The 17,424-nt window shown below is 32.4% G+C and overlaps 1 protein-coding gene across 1 annotated transcript; it reads left to right on the top strand.

Annotated features, from left to right (window-relative positions):
* The first annotated feature begins 1,988 nt into the window (after positions 1 to 1,988).
* Positions 1,989 to 17,105, top strand: LOC132755081 (N-acetylglucosamine-1-phosphodiester alpha-N-acetylglucosaminidase-like). Its single transcript, XM_060745877.1, has 7 exons — positions 1,989 to 2,124; positions 11,754 to 12,220; positions 14,135 to 14,228; positions 14,905 to 15,147; positions 15,437 to 15,565; positions 15,984 to 16,177; positions 17,035 to 17,105. The coding sequence occupies exons 1-7, from the start codon at positions 2,075 to 2,077 to the stop codon at positions 17,103 to 17,105; spliced, it is 1,248 nt and encodes a 415-aa protein (XP_060601860.1). The 5' UTR covers positions 1,989 to 2,074.
* The last annotated feature ends 319 nt before the right edge of the window (positions 17,106 to 17,424 follow it).

Below are 17,424 nucleotides of genomic sequence, written 5' to 3'. Positions count from 1 at the left end.
AGTATGATTGATTGCTTAAGAAATAAAGAAGTAACAGTAAAATTAATATTTTTTAAGGAAAATTCTAAGTTCAAGGGGAGATAAATCTGAAAATATTGGTGCTAGAGTCATGAACCTTGTCACATAAGATGTGGTTGATGATAAGGAACATATATTTGAAGTTTGAAGTTGATACCTTAAGAAATGAAAAAGTTATAGTGAAAAATAGTTTAGTTTACCTACACCAAAACTTTTATCTGAAATCTGGATGTGGATGCCGGGACCAGTAGGACAGCTCTACATATACTTCGTATAGTCAAGCTAAAAATGCCCTGAATGGTACTGCATTGCAACCTTTGGTTTTTTGTAGAGCAATTACCTGCTTACAACAACAGTTTCAAGTTTTCCAAAATTAGCATCTTAATTAATATTAACATCTCAAGAGCATCATCTCGCAGCATCAAAATAGTTCAATCCCTAAGGATGTTCTGCAATTTGTACTGACACTGACATTGATATTAAAAAAAAAAATGCAATTAAAAATACTGTATTGCAATGACAGTGAGTTATAAAACACCAGCAAAACTATGTATTAGCTTTATTGCAAGAATAAATCAATACACTAACAGCACAACATATTGTATAATCCAGCCTCAAGCCTTGTTACAGCATTTAAATATATAGAGTTACAAAATGTACTTATGTTACAAAACTTCATTTATTGTTAATCAATCAATGATTCTTTAAACTTATAACATGCATGGTATCTCATTTAAAAGAGCTACTAGTATTATTTTCGTCATTTTGTATAATAATAAATTGTACTGTTTGAAATTTAACAATAATGGATAATATCTTGCAATACACCATTGCTGAGAAAAACATGGATTGTGATGTAATAGATGAATTTACTGGCAAAATCTGACGCTTAGAAATAAAACATAATAACTTAATAATGATGCCTTTACTGCAATTACTGTACTGTTGTTAATGAAGGTTATTATTTAGTTAAAATCAAATCAACAAAAAGATGCAATAATCATTTCACTCATATTTAATAATATTCTTATCAATTCACACAAGTGAGTGGTGTTATAGAAAATAAGAAAATGCAGTAATTAATTCAACAAAGAAACAGAGGTAGTAACAGGATAATTAATAATAATGTACTCTGACAAATTTCTATGAAACATTGCAACTATGTAAGCAAAAAGATTTGATATAAGTCACACTTGTGGCACAAGTTTTCTCCTCTTTACATTTGATTTATATAACTGGATTATAAGATTGTATTGTTGAATTCCTTGGATTCCCTGTTATCTTCTCTTAAACACAAAATATTATAAACCAGTGAATGTCTGTATTTATTAAAACAGTTTCCATGGTAGACGATTTAGTCTCTCCATTTGAATGTGAACACTGCATATTTACAACATTTGGTAAAAATTTGTCATAGCTCATCAGCCGATCTAGTCTGTATTTGCATGAAAAAGCTCTATTATGTGAACATTTTGGACATGTCTCTTCAGTAGAAATCAACATTTTTTACCCAGGCAGCGGCTCCACCAAGCACGTCGTCAACTTCTTCAGTTTTGTATATTTCTGTTCGATATTTTTTCTTGAAAACATTTTGAACATAAGGCATGTCTGGCAGGCAAATCTATAGCACTGTGTTCCCTTCTTCAACAACCAAAACATTGGCACACGTCGGACAAAACAGCAAACATCCCAATGCCCTAGAATAAGGTAAAAATATTGTATTTCTGAATACTTCCCAAAAATTTCACCACATTGTCAACCATATTGCTTCCGGTTATGGACGAGTTATTATTTATATATTACAAATAATAAAGCGTCCGTTTTTCTCCCAAAATTTTTTGCGTAATATCCCCAAAAAATTATAAAGCATATAATTTTCCCGATAAATAATTCTAAATTTTTTAAAGTAAATATCTTGAAACTGATTTAAATTGTTCCCAAAATAAACAATGTTATGAACTTATCCCTGAAATTCTCCAAAATGAAGAGCAACAGGAAATGACATTCTGCTTGTAAATAATGTGGCAAAGTTTTAAAGAAAAACGTCAAATTTGCCATGAATGTGCATATGATAGTGTTATTCCATTTTCTTTTGTTAAGTTTAAGGTGAGAAATTTTTGTTTATTTCATTCATTATCATAATTTTGTAGATCTACCTAAAGATTTGACTGAAACAAAAAGTGGAGATCTAATCACAAGCTTCAAATAATAGGAAGTTACATGTAGGTATATGTATCTAGTCAGAATTTGCCAAGGACGCAATTTTGCGACATTTGCACTATAAAATGAAAAGGTCCATCGGTTACTGGTTAGGTTATTTAGTCATCCAGTCAAAACTGGTACAAACAGTGACAGGTTTTATATTGATGTCGCAAATCCTTCTTCTTGCCGCAAATCCTTCTTTACGATAACATGACGTTGAATCATCAATCCGAAAAACAGTTACAAATTATTTTCAATCAAAGGCACTTGAGCTGTTAATCTGTTAATTGACAAAAATAATTTTTCAACACCTCCCTATAAATTTGCAATCAATTCAATTGTAAATGGGGAACAGTCTTTCGGTTCGATATCACAGGACCGTTTGTGTAAATTAAACAAAAGAAATGAGAATAAAGGCAAATGTAAGTTTTATGAATTGTATTAAATATTTAAGCCATTATATTTCATAATTAACATGCATATAAAATAAATAAGGTAGGGGAAATAAAAGAAAATCGGAAAACTTCCGAGAAATGAAAACGACGGCTTACCGCAATGGTGGTCAGAGCGCTTCTGGTATTTTATGACGTCAAACCTTCACGTCCAAGTGTTTGTTCAAGTTTGACGTCATAAAGTGACGTCATAAACATGTTAATTAACAGGACACTTGTTAATAGCAATTAACATACAGAATGGGATAAATTTAAGTTGGCAAAAGTGCCAAATGATTCCAAATACTTATTGTTTAGCAGCGTAATAATATTGCCTAACTTTAAACAAGAAAAGTGATCGTATAGTGTTTCAAAAGTGATCGTATAGTGTTTCAAAAGTGATTGTAAAGTATCAGTACTAGCATAATGGAAATTAAGATATCAGAATTAAATAGAAATATAGTACTTATATAAAGTAAATTTGGTCATCTATTACACAATTATCAATAAGCCGATAAATTCTGCAAATGTCATGAAATGAAATGTGCAGTAAATGTTCTTATTAGAAAATGCAGTTGTAATTTTAAACATTCATGATCTTTTAAATGTTCTTCATGAGTATTGTCTATTCAGAAATTGAAACAAAAAAAAAATCAAGTTGGTCTCTGTTATTGTAGTCTGTACTTGAGTACAAACAATTTTTTTATGAGCACTATTTCTATATATTAATTAATGGTCTCACTATTTCCTTTTAATAGTTAGTAAATATACAGTTAAACTTCGTTCGCTCGAACTCGGATCGCTCGAATACCTCCCTTCGCTCGAACTCATCGCCCAGTCCCGGCAAAATTCCTATATAATTTATATTGTTCTACCTCGGATCGCTCGAACACCGATCGCTCGAACTCTCGAACCTGATCTCTGGTCCCTTCGGCAGAAATAAAGTGAAAATCACACCTTTTCGCTCGAACACAAAAAGACAGGTCGGTATGACAGTCGGCGACACATGTTTTTAACCACTCGTGATCGTGAAAAAGGTTATAACAAATAAGAGGTGTTTGTAATCGATTTGTTTGTTATGACAATATGTTGATTTGTCGTTTATGGGTAACGATAAAAGAAAACAGCTTGTGAAATAAGTGAAATATGCATGCAAATAAAGAATGACGTTTACCCGGACGGCTTTAATTACAACCGTGGTTCATGTAAAGTGAATCGTAACAGTGTTATCTATTTATAGAATGATACTTGTATGTGTGTTTATTTCAGTAAATGACTATAAATAGATGCTGCTGTAAATGTTTTTAATAAATATTTCATTCATTTATTTTTTTTAATTGAATTCATCCCATTATAAACATATAAATATATTTTGAACATTGTTCAACAAGTTTGGTGTGATTGCCCAATCGAACTCAACCAATTACTATATGCATGAATATAGATTAACACAGCGTACCGTTGATACTATAAAACACTGGGATAATAATTCTGAATATGAAACATGTTGAATATTCGGCAAACAGATGTACTAACAAACAATTATAGTGACGCATTTATCATTCGACCGATGAAAGCTAGGAAAACCTTTAGGCATTTGATCAACGTAATAATAGTTCAACCTCGGTTGGCTCGAACTACCGATCTCTCGAACAAATTTTCACAGGCCCTCCGAGTTCGAGCGAACGAAGTTCGACTGTACTAATATACAAACATTTAGGTCAAAGTTTATATTAGTTAGTAAATATACTAATATACAAATATTTAGGTCAAAGTTTTTTTTATTTACCTATGGCCCATGTTTTTTTTATTAAATGGCCCATTATTTTCAGACCCAAATTCTTGGCAGATCTCTGCTAGTTATTGTAGAATACACTCAAAACAGAAGCTAAAGTGGTCCTTAGAGGACAGTTTAACAAATATGAAAAAGGCAAAGCCTCAAAGTGAGTTCCATTTTCTTTTACCGTAAGATAGTTTAAAACAATCGTTCATTTTTATTTTACATTTTCCGTTTTAAAATTGTCATTCGGTATTTTATATACTGCTTCCGTTTATTCTGGTTCCTCCTTTCTATTATGGTTCCTATATAAGTGCGCAGGATACCAGTCTACGCTTCCGTTTTCAATCAGAGTACATCGGCTTTTATCGTTATCTTGTAATTCGAAAAGTTGCGATGTGTCCAATTCGGTACTTTGGACGAAAGTTTTCAAAACCATCACTTAGCAGGTACTCGCGTTACCGTAAAGCTCGCTTTGCGAGCAGGCCCTTCGGGCCAGCTCGTCGAGCTCGCTATTAAAGATATACTATGCTCATTCTTGAGTAAAATATTTTAATCATAAAAAATTATTGAAATGTATGAAATTCTTACTGAATATGTCTAATTTGGAAATAAAATAATGAATAACCTATGTATGGGAAGCTGCGTTCCCTATTACATACAGGTCAAGTAAAGTTGCTTGATTTTTTTTAATAAAGATCTATATATTTATATAATGTGACAACCTATAGTGTATAGAATTTTAAACATTACATATCTACTTTGTGTGAAGTCAAAACATGTTTATTTTATGTTTACAAAGAGACTGTGTAGCAATTATCAATATTTTCTAATATTGAATTTGAGCATAGTATATTTTTAATGAAGACAAATTTTCAGTTTTGTTTGAGCTGAAATGATTACTTGGATATTTGCCTTGACAATAAAATAATGCAAAATGTATCGGGTATTCGTTAGTCATAAGACTGCTTCTCTCTTCCCCTTGCTTGTTGAAGAGAAGGCACAGGACATCAGCAGAAGGTTTGGAGCTGGGCTGATTTATCATTAAGGATACTTGACTGACTGGTTAAGATCCAAGCACTGTTGTACATATAGGGTAGGTCCTGGAGACCAAACAACCCCTTTGTCTTTGGGGAGTTAAGCTTCCTACAATTTGGCTGCCAATATCCTGACTAAAGCCAAGGGCCCTACAAAGTAGGCAGGGAGTACAAAGAAAGTGTGCTAAGGTGCGTGAGCCCCTAGCACAGAAAGTAACAGCTTGAAAAGCAGGCCCTTAGCTGGCATAACAGGCCCTCCTTTTCATATTGTCTTGGATTACTGTACATTTAGGTTCTCATTGACCGCCATACAGTGACCTTTTGTCTCAAAATTCATATCTTTGGCTTATACTCCATGGAAATTTCTTGGAGGTAAATTATTACCACTCCAGGCTTTAAAAATTAAGCCTTTAAGGGCACAACTGGACAGACTGAAGACATATTAGGAGTCCTTACTCGACAGCAAAAGCTGCTTTTTGTGCCTTAACTGGTGGATGTCTTAACCCTCATTAAATATAATTATCATCAATCAAAAAGTCCTAAGACCGCTGGATCATGATTCGCTCCTATACTTATAAAAACTTTTAATAACTCTTAAATTATTATTGTTTTAAACCTCCAGAAATCAGCTGTTTTGCTGTTTACATGTAACTGTCAAATATACTGGTAACAGTCAAAATGATAACTATTTGCTCGATCCACTGGCAATTCACCCCATAACAATTTGCCTTACTTAAAAGATGATTCACCCCAGTTCAAAATAATCACTGAATACATACATTAAATTATAAAATGATAAGATTAAATGTATGTTTGTGTATACATGTATATGTGAAATATAATGTTCTCTTTATTGATATTTAAAGGCACATTATCCCTCACAATATGCCTCAGAAACAAGTTCTTCCATACTTCTTTAGAATAGGCAAACATGAATGTTATAACAATTATATAAAGGTTCAGAGCATGCTTGTTAGCCTGAAGAAAATAGAACTGAATGTGAAATTATCTGTCATAAAAGTAGCAAAATGTAAACAAAGTAGTATTTTGACTTCCATACTTTAGTCAATGAATTTACTGGCCTGAATTCCAGTTTTGAATTTATTCTACTATATATATATATTTAACTAAATTACACTAGCTGGTCCGAACTAATTTACACTGGCCATGGGCCACCAGGCCAGTTCTAAATTTGATGACTGACACTTAATAATAAATCACTAAAACCAAAAAAGCAACAGAAGAAAAGATAGTTCATCTTATTGACTAATGAGAAGCTATAATTTACAAGCAAGTTTACATTAAGGGAGTATAAAACATGCATTAACAAATAGAATCACATGAGCACACTTTTTTCATATTGCATGTTTTTTAATACATTGTATTTGTGACCATATAAAACTAGCTTACTGCAAAAACGAACCCAATAGTTTTATTATTGATTGATTTCGCACTAGTATGGGGAAAGCATAACAAAGTGGTTTGTTTATTTAGAAAAAAACAACAACAACAACAGAGTCTGATAACAAAAAGTACAAACACCAAATTATGCATATACAATATGCAAGAATAGCACTAATGCACTTATTCGTGAATTATCTTCTTGATACTGAAAGCCCTTTTTATATCATATACATGTAAGTAACTGCACTTTTATCGTCAACCCTGATTTGGCTGAAGCCCGCAAACCTATATATTAAATCCCGCTCCCTGCAAACTCATGCTTTAAATGCATCTCGATGTTGAGGCATGAAAGAAAGGTGCATAATAACCCACTAATAAAAAACATAGTGTCTCACACATCCTCAAACATTGGCTGAAGTATTATTCAACTTTTTTGACATTCATTTCTAGATAGGACCTCAGTGTCTCCTTCAATGGTCTCTTATTGTTAAAACAGATGTCACATATGTTTACTGTTTTGTTCATTTTCTTTTATGTCCATTTGATTAGATTCTAACTAAGATTGACCTGGTGTTATTTATACATGTTTAAAACACCATCAACAGATTTCTTAAGGCTGTTTTTACATTGGATACTGACAACAGATGTTGTTGTTTTAATCAATTACATCATATTCTAGCTTTTGGTGTAAAAAAAATGTTATTGACATAATGCTAATTTTTTTTGCGCTGTTGCCCAACTGTTAATTTGAACTGAATTAGGTAAATGTTTGAAATGGATATTATAATGGTGATTGACCAAATTACTAATAATAACAAATGTTAAGGATAAAATATAAAACTGCATAAAATATCAAAGAGACTGCCCAATTCTTTTTAGCAATTAAATATTACTGAAAAATTCTGAAGGATATTCATAGAAATTCTAAGAATCCCCTTTCGTCATATGGGTTATTGTTTATTTGTGTGAAGTAGAAGTGCTCATTCAATAGTTTTGTTTAAAGTATAAAGTTTCTACCGTTTCCTGAAGATCAAGTTCATTTAGAGGTCAAGGTGATATTTCATTTTCTCAATCATTCTCTCAATATGAAGCCCTTTACTTGATGGCAAGTTTTTCTATAAGTATAAAGGCTTTAGCTTACAGATAAATGTTATTGCCAATATTTTTTTGTACTCTTGTAAAAAAAAATAACGCCCCCATTCCTATTACACACCTAATACATTGTAATGCAAACTTCCAGCCATGCAAATCTCTATTCTTTCTGACAAGCAAATACTTAACATTTGCTTTAACAATAGCAACATAAGTTTTTCCAGTTTTTCTGTTACATTAGAATAAAAATGATTTACTTTTCAACGTTAACAATCAACCAGTTAACAGCTGTTCTATTCACTTGATACAAATTCACATTATAATATTCGAACAAGCGTGCTGTACAACATAATATTAACACATACATTATATAGACTTCTATTCAGGACCCGAGAAAATGTTAATGTATCAACTAACAAATATGGGATATGTGGATAATCAATATAGTATACATTGTATGTACACTTTATACTGTCAAACGTGTGAATAAAGGCCATCCAAAGGAGAGACCATGCATGGCCTTTATAGACAAGTAGTCTTTATTCAAAGTTTACTTGGCTGTATTTTTATCAATGAAGGTTATCAAAGAGTGGTCTTTATTTACAGGTTGGTCTTTATTGGGAGGTGGTCTTAAGTACAGATTTGTGTAATATGAAGTTCAAATGTACTATACATTTATGTTGTGATTAGGTCTAAACTTTGTAATATTATAAGTTCTTAAACAGTAATAAAATGTACATGTAGTTGTCTATCAAGGAACAAAAAATATTAAATATTTTCATCATATTAATGAATCTACAGTGTTTATAAAACTTACCCTGCTGGAATCAATAACACTTACCCTGCTGGAATCAGCTTCATATTTTCATTTCAATACTCCCCAAAGTTGATGATGAACACATACAAAAAAAAAAATGGAAGGAGGACAGGTCCATTAAGAAATTCAGCATGTACTACCTGCCAATTTTATAAACCCTGACCATGCCGCTTTGAAATAATGGACTTGTCTTGAATATGAAATGATTGGTCATTATTTGTTTAAGGGAGTTAAAGTCACATTAAGCCTAAGCAATGAATAAATTTTCTTCATGTAGTAAGGGCAAACATGTCTTTTTAGTCCCCTACCGGTTTACCGGAGAGGACTTTAGGTTTACCCTCCGTCCGTCTGTCCGTCCGTCTGTCCGTCCGTCCGCACTCACAGGAGAGTAATTATGTGGCTAGAGGGACAATAGGTTCTCTTTGATGTCATTCATTCCGTAATGCTTTTATGTGGCTATTTTCTTTTGCGTGGCTAAAAAGAACAATAGAGAGAACAATAGAGTAGCCACATAATTACTGTCCTGTGAGAACTTCCGTCAGTCCGTCCGTCTGTCCGTCCGTCAGTCCGTCCACAAAACTGGATCCCGCGATAACGCAAAAAGTACTGAAAATATTTAAATGAAACTTGATATATGGATAGATGGCAGTATGGAGATTATGCACGTCTTTTTCTTTTCTTCCTATGTTGAAAATTCTGGTTGCTATGGCAACAAATAGACTGAAAATATGGCAAATTTTACACATAACCTGGATCCCGCGATACTGCAAAAAATACTGAAAATATTTTTATGAAACTTGATACATGGATAGATGGTAGTATGGAGATTATGCACGTCTTTTTCTTTCTTTCCTATGCTGAAAATTCTGGTTGCTATGGCAACAAATAGACTGAAAATATGGCAAATTTTACACATAACCTGGATCCAGCGATAACGCAAAAAGTACTGAAAATATTTTTATGAAACTTGACATATGGGTAGATGGCTGTATGGAAATTATGCATATTCTTTTCTTATCTTCCTGTATTGAAAATTCTGGTTGCTATGGCAACAAATTGACTGAATATCAAGATTTTTTATTCTAGTTTTTAAGTTTTTTTCACTATAAGTTCTTTATTTCTTAAGGTATTGTCTTCAAACTTTAAATATAAGTTGCTAGTCATCAACCACATCATATGTGACAAAGTTTACAACTCTAACACAAAATTTATCAGAATTACCTCCCTTGAACTTAAAATTTTCATGAAAAAAACATTGTTTTTTTTAATAACTTCTTTTTCTTCTGAACGTATCTACTTCATATAAATGTTTCTTATTATCACTCAACATTTGTGAGTGTTCAATACTCTAGCAAGACTATTTCCAGAATTATGCCCCTTTTGAACTTAGACATTTTTTTGAGAAATTGGTAATTTTTATTCCAACTTCTTCAATCATGATAGGATTTTCTTCAAACTCCCACATCATAATAATATAACAAGGTTTATAAATCTAGCATCCATATTTCCAGAATTATCTCCTCCTTAAACTTTTAATTTTTCCTATTCGTTCTTTTAACTTTCATTTATTTCAAATTCAAAATAAACATTCAATATTCATACCTTCATTACTAATTGTTCTTTGTTACACTCACATCATGTATGACATTGTTATCTCCTTTTTTTAAAATTTTGCTTTTAAAAATGTTATATTTTGATAACAGGGATGTTTAAAAAATAACTTTAGAGTGTCCTTCAGTCCGTCTGTCTGTCTGTACATAAAAACTGTTCACTGTGATCACTTTTAAAGAACTTTTTCAACAAATTTACTTAAAATAGAAACATAAGTGAATAGCCCTTCAGAATGTTGCTTTGGCTCTTACCGGTAGGGGACTTATGGATTGCTTGCAATACTATGATAATTGCTTGTTATAATGTTGTAATGATAGATTTAGAACTCGTTAGAAGCTAATTACCTTAACAAAAAATAATGCTGATTGTGATAATAATTTGTCATAAAAGTAGCAAAATGTAAACAAAGTAGTGTTTAGACTTCCATACAACATGCTATATCACTATAACTGAACTAATTCCCAGAATGGAAGAGTCACAAAAAGTTATATCAGGTACACAACATTTGAAAAATGAAAGTTTAAGTATATTTAAGGCTTAATGGGCCTTTAAATATAAAAGTTGTAAGATTAAGCAGAGCATAAAATATAAGTATAAATCTTTTTCCCTTCACTTGAATCATATAATTGTCATTCTTAACCGTTTACTGCTGATTTTCTTAAATTGACTTGTCCAGCTGTCATTTGTGGAACTGTCCATTATCAATTTTGGGGATTTCAAGATGACAGTTTGTCAGTCATCAGTATAGAGCCAGGTCACACAGGCTGGCTTGGCTCTATACTGGTGACAAAGGCTGACACTTTCTGTTACAGCAGGGTTACAAGGGTTAATGTGAATCAATGACTGATATTTAAAGGGTGTCGGAATAATGTATTTTAAAAAAATTAAAATAATAAAATATAATGTAACAGTTATTCTGCTTGAAACAGACAACAAATACAATACAATTACAAATTCTGTCAAATACACATATGTAAATAGAAGCTTCAATTAATATGGTGGGGCAATATCAATGAAATACATTCTGCTTGTTGTTAATTGAATATATTTCATTACAATTATTATTAAGCTTTTTATTGATTTTATTCCATGCAATTTAAATTTTCTTCATTTTAAAATAACTAAATACATAATTATGTATATTTGTATATTTATTTGACTATAACTTACAATGTTGTTAACCTGTAAACCGGTCATGGATACATATGTCAAGTTGGATCATTTGAGTATGAGAATATTGGACATAAAACATGTGACAGCCATAGAGAGTTGACTGTCGAGATTTGTATTTAACTCGTTAACATTTTAAATAACTTGGGATGTTTAATGATGATTTTATTCTTTATTCTTTGTGTTTGTTCCAGTAACGTGATTAGTTTGGCAAGTGATTTAAGGGCAGAAGTGGTGGAGGATTTAAACCAGATTGATCCATCGGACGTCGTGTTAGAATACCCCTATAAAGTTGACGGCGGCATACGTGTAAAGAGGGACTGCTCACATGTCGCCTACGGTCACTTAGATAGTCAAACATATCCCGCACATGGGACTGAGGATAAAGATGGGAAAGGAGTTTCGGATAAACTGACATTACCAATTGTTGATTCTCAGCAATTAACTGTTACTGTTTTTGGCAGAAATGTGAAAGTACATATAGCATACATACATAACCCCATGAAGACTTTCTCGGTGTACGAGCCGCTACACGAGGGCACGTGCAAACTCAGAGATAAAACAATAAATTTAGCTAAAGTACAAGTAACAGCAGAAAGCAAACGATGTCTTGTAGCAACAAATGCAGGATTGTTTAACACACATAACGGAGCTTGCTATGGTTAGTTTAACCTTATTTTTATTTTACATCAGTTATAATGAAAACTTGAAGCTTATTTGATGACTCCTTTGTCAGTTTTCTAGAATTTATTTACCAGTACTGTTGCCATGCTCGTTGTTTTATTTTTGCTTTGGTTTTAAATCCTGTTTTAGTCATGACTTGGAAGCCACACGGATCATAGTCAATTCTAAGACATACATGTAGCAATCCTTAGACAGACCCACCACACATAGCCCTGCCTGTCATAATTTTGATCATAGTCAATCTGTGCATGAATTGATACTATTTTTATTACCATTACAATGTAATACAAATTATCTTGGACATTTCATAACAAACCTCATAATTTGGTACACAAAATTTAAATTTAATCTAGAAGAATTTAGTAGAAAGCTTAAAGTTTTGACAGGAACTCCCAACTCTTATAATTTTACAGAAATGAAGTATTCAACTGCAGTTTAATTTTTTTAAATGAAAATCAAATATTACTATATCATGGTTTTATTGGTATTCATTAAAATTTTAATAATTATGGTCACATATATTTTTTCAGTATCAAAAGTCGTATTTATTTTTTTTTCTCTTAATTAATTACAGAAGAGCTTTTGCTGGTGTGAATTTGTTTAATAGGACTGAGAAATGAAAACTTTAAATTTGCCAACATTTTGACTTGAAAATGTTTACATGCACTTTCATTTTACCCAAATACAATTTAACATATTAATAATTTTGAAATTTTAGTTTTGAAATTTAATTATGTTTATGTCCAGTTTTATGTCCAGTTTTAATATTAATACATTTTTTGCCCTAAGGTAATACATGAACTATGTAAGTCATGAACTTTGGTGCGATACTGCACTGTTTAATATTTTTATTTAATTAATTGTCATAAAATTTGAGTGAATTATCAAAATTAGAAGGTCTATGTCTCAAGGCATGTGGGAAATGTTAAATTGTCAATCAAAGGGACTGCACATGGATGGATGACCTTTCGCTCATTTGAATATAGGTCAGGATAAAAGTAACTGCTATCCCTGCCTAACTTTGCATTTTGTATACACATATATATATTGTATAAAAAATAACAGAAACGATTAATAATTTTTTTGTCTAAAAATGATAATTTAGATTGCAGGATGCTCAACACCTGAAAGAAAGTAGGATTAAATACATGTTTTATTTCTTTTTTGTCAGACAAGTAGCAGAATGGAAAAAAAAGTAGTATTTTGACTTAAATTCAAAATACTAAATCACTATAAATGTATTAATTGCCAAAAGGCAACAGAAGCAAAAGATGGTTCAGGTAATTGGGTAACTTTCTGGAAACTATCAGAACACCAAAAAAAAAAATCTTTTTAAGAATAAAAATAATAGTATTACTGAGGAGTAATGGACCTTTAAACTATGTTATATTTTAACTGTCCATTATAAAATCTGCAAAATACCCTTAACCTTTTTCTTGCTGAATTTCTTAAATGGACTCATCCAGCTCCCCTTTCTGGACTATCCTATTATCAATTTTTAGGGATATTAAGATGGAAATTTAAAGTTGGGTCAGCCAACATTTTAGAGTGTTGTCATTTTGCATGTAAATTTTCTTAATGGGAAACTTCCTTTCTTCTCTTTTCATAGTATTTTGTGATATAGTATAGTTGTGTGACATTGTTAATTCTAATGAACGAAAATATCAATCAAATCTTAATAATTTCAAAAAAATTACTTCATTACTTATTATATGGCTATAAAACGCTTTAAAATGTGATGAAACATTTGTTTGTTAGGTTTGTTAGATACGGAATGAACTCCAGGAAACATGTACTAAATGTATATTAAAGTTAACTGTTTGGTAGCTTATGTAGTAATGTATATTATACATGTACATTTCATAATGAAATGGTATATTTGTTTTACTAGGTAATATAGTAAGCGATGGTAGATTGGTACAAGATACTGAGGGGTTACAGAATGCTCATTTTGGTATAACAAAATTGGGAGAAATTTTCACTGGGTAAGTTTTAGCATGATTATATTATGGTTCTTATATCACTGGTACGATCATTTTTCACCAAACCCTTGATAAGATTTAAGGTGTACTGGCCTACTGTAGATAATATTATTGCTGTAGGTAATATTATTAGTATGTTCTTAGACAAGGAATATTTGAATGGGATTTACTTTTATAGCATACAGGGGGTGTATAGTAATGATCTATCACAGTGCTTTCAGACTCTAAATTTAGAAATGCACAGATATGAAGGTTTGAGGGTCGGTCCACAATTTCTACAATTGTTAAGATAAGCCATTTACTGTGTGTCATTCTTTTGGGAACTGAGTCTATGGAACCTTTTGAATATTGAAAGTAAATGAATAATATTGTAAGCTGTAAAGAAAAAAATGTCACAATAACAGGCAAGTTATAAATTTTTGGACACCATTTTGCTATTTTAAATGAGTCCATTTTCTGGACCTTTCTTAGATGGCAGGTGGGGAGGGGGATTGGGGGTGCTGAGTGAAATGAAACCTAAATGTAAAGGATAATTATGGTAATTGGATAAGCATAAAAGTCATTAGGAATACATTCACTTTTGTACTTAAGAACTTTCAGAGAATTTTTATTGAATTGAATATAGTTTTTGTTTTCATGTAAGTGTGATTTGACAAGAAATCATCTAAATATTTTACAGATATCTGTCTGAGATTGACCTAGTTAAAGATGATTTTTTACAACTAGTTGGTGGTGTTATCTGGGTTCTTAAAGACGGCCACAATCACGTAGATGAAAGTATAAACAGTGAGTGTAGGGATACAGAAGAGACTGGCACATTGCAGACATTTGCCTCCGTTATTTCTGCGAGAACTCTGGTCGGTCATGACAAACAGGGCCGAGTGATGATAATGCAGGTCGAAGGGAAGACGGGAGTCGCTGGGTAAGTATTTAGCTTTTCTCGATCAAAATGCCACCTCAAGCCTTTAATTAAGATTAATCGCTGAAGTTTGTATCTTACTAGTACCTAGTTCACGCCATGACTGGGATTCAAACTCACAATTTCCTGCTTACTATTGAAAGTTATAACGCTCTATACCACTGAGCCAAAGAATGCAATTCCTGATGCAATTGTGAGAGGTTTAAATTAAGTTATTAAGGTTGGAGCGCACTCAGCAGTAACAATTGAACTCGTTCTTAACTACATAATTATCCTTTCCGTTTTATTTTAGGGCAAGTTTGTATGATGCTGCAGGTCTGATGAAGGATCTTGGTGCTGTTAACGCCATAAATCTGGACGGTGGTGGATCATCAACCCTCGTCATGAACAATACTCTAGTCAACCATCCCTCTGATAAATGGTAAGTTAGTCTCGTAAAGATTGACATAAAGTAAGGACAGTTATAGTGACCTAGTTTTTTTTTCTTTTTTTTGAAAGTCAAAATACCACTTTGTTTATATTTAGCTACTGTTATTAAACTTGAAAATCTTACATCAATCATAATAAAGAAATACATGTATACTTGGAACTAAGTTCAAAATCGATCTTTAATGCAATTTTTTTGTAAAGAGTGATTTGAGTATTTTAATACTTTCCATTTTATGTCATTTTTAACAATAAATAGAGAATATTACATGAGGGTAGGTTAAATACTAGTCATGTCAAAACACCTCAGTAGAGTTCTTTAAGCCTTTAAATATTCTTTAGATATAAACTTCAAATTTCTGGCACAAAAATACATGTGCATATAATAAGGATTTGAATTTTGTACTTTATAGTGGGAAATACAATTGTGCCAGAAAAGTGTCTACGATATTATGTGTGCACGAGCCGCATTGTTTATCCAAAGATTGCAGTGGACATGGTGTGTGTGAGTTAGGAGAATGCCGTTGCCATGGTTATTGGAAAGGAATTAACTGTGATAAATTAGAATGTCCAGGGGACTGCAGCAATCATGGTGTTTGTGCTGAGGGTATGTAAACATGTATAAACCATCCGCTTTTGTTCAAACCTTAAACCTGCTGTATTTGTGTAATGGATTTGCCCAGTTTTTTAATTTGGAACAGTCCACTTGAGCTGCGTCAGGACAAAACCATCATAGTTCGTTTGCGACCAGCATGAATCCAGACCAGCCTGAACATCCGTGCAGTCTGATCAGGATCCATACTGTTCACTATCAGTATCTCTTCCAGGGTTTGTAAGCGAACAGCACGGATCCTGTTCAGATTGCGCATATGCGCAGGCTGGTCCGGATCCATGCTGGTCGCAAACGCACTATGTCGGTTTTGTCATGGCGCGGCTCAAATTTTGAAGATTTAGGAGTTGAAATATCAAAATATAAAAGTTGAGTTACAGACAGTATATAGCCTGGTCAGACTATATGGAGGTGTAGCCTGGCCCTGGCCTCTGTACTGGTGATGTCATATAATCATATCCGGTTCCAGCAAATAAAGGCTTAACCATTATCTAAACTTATCTTGGAACCATTTGAATATGTAGGTTTCTAAATTTAACAAGTACTGGAGCCATGTTAGGAAAGGTGCTCCTGGTCGCAGTACAACATGAAGCCATGATGCCATGTCAAGAGGTTAAAAACTCTAATCACTAGGCCACCCCTTCTGCTTTGATACTTTAATATTATATTGTCCAATTAACTCGGTACCTGTTGAGAGAGCATTTATCCGAGATGCACATGTTTTACATATTTTTTTCCTGATTTTTTTTCACACAGAAATATTGGGGGTTTTTTTAAATTTATTTTCATGAAAGTGATGATGTTTATAAAAGACTAAATAAAGAAATATATTTTATGATTTTTATGATTTCAAGCAGTTGGGTGTATTTGTTTACCTGGTTACCATGGTAAAAACTGTTCCTCCTCGTGTAAAGATGGGGTTTAAAACCAACGGAGCAGCAGTTCAGTGGAAATAACTCAAAACGTGTTGATTCAAATCACTGGTGAATGTTTTGTGGAACCGGGAATAATTTCGGGGAAACAATCCTGTCAATATCGTAAAGCAATTTTTGTTATACAATGCAAACAACCCCCTTCATTGGGGCCTGTAAGAAATCTTTTAAAACCCAAGAATATATTATCAGATATTAGGGGAAAACTAAAGTTGAGAAATACTTTATTAACTTGAATAATTTAATATACAATTAATGCAATTTAATTTTTAGAATTTTTTTTCTCTGCCATTTTATTCCCTTATGCAGTAA

Source organism: Ruditapes philippinarum, unplaced genomic scaffold (genome assembly GCF_026571515.1).
Source record: "Ruditapes philippinarum isolate M1 unplaced genomic scaffold, ASM2657151v2 ctg268_1_1_1_1, whole genome shotgun sequence".
In the NCBI taxonomy this organism is placed as follows: Eukaryota; Metazoa; Mollusca; class Bivalvia; order Venerida; family Veneridae; genus Ruditapes; species Ruditapes philippinarum.
Note: the sequence above shows the minus strand (reverse complement) of the source record. Positions and strands in the feature narration are given on the sequence as shown.

Coding starts and splice junctions, on each gene's coding strand:
- LOC132755081 (XM_060745877.1), top strand. CDS start 2,075: ATGAATGTGCATATGATAGTGTTATTCCATTTTCTTTTGTTAAGTTTA. Junction 12,221..14,134: donor ACATAACGGAGCTTGCTATG/GTTAGTTTAACC, acceptor TTGTTTTACTAG/GTAATATAGTAAGCGATGGT. Junction 14,229..14,904: donor TTGGGAGAAATTTTCACTGG/GTAAGTTTTAGC, acceptor AATATTTTACAG/ATATCTGTCTGAGATTGACC.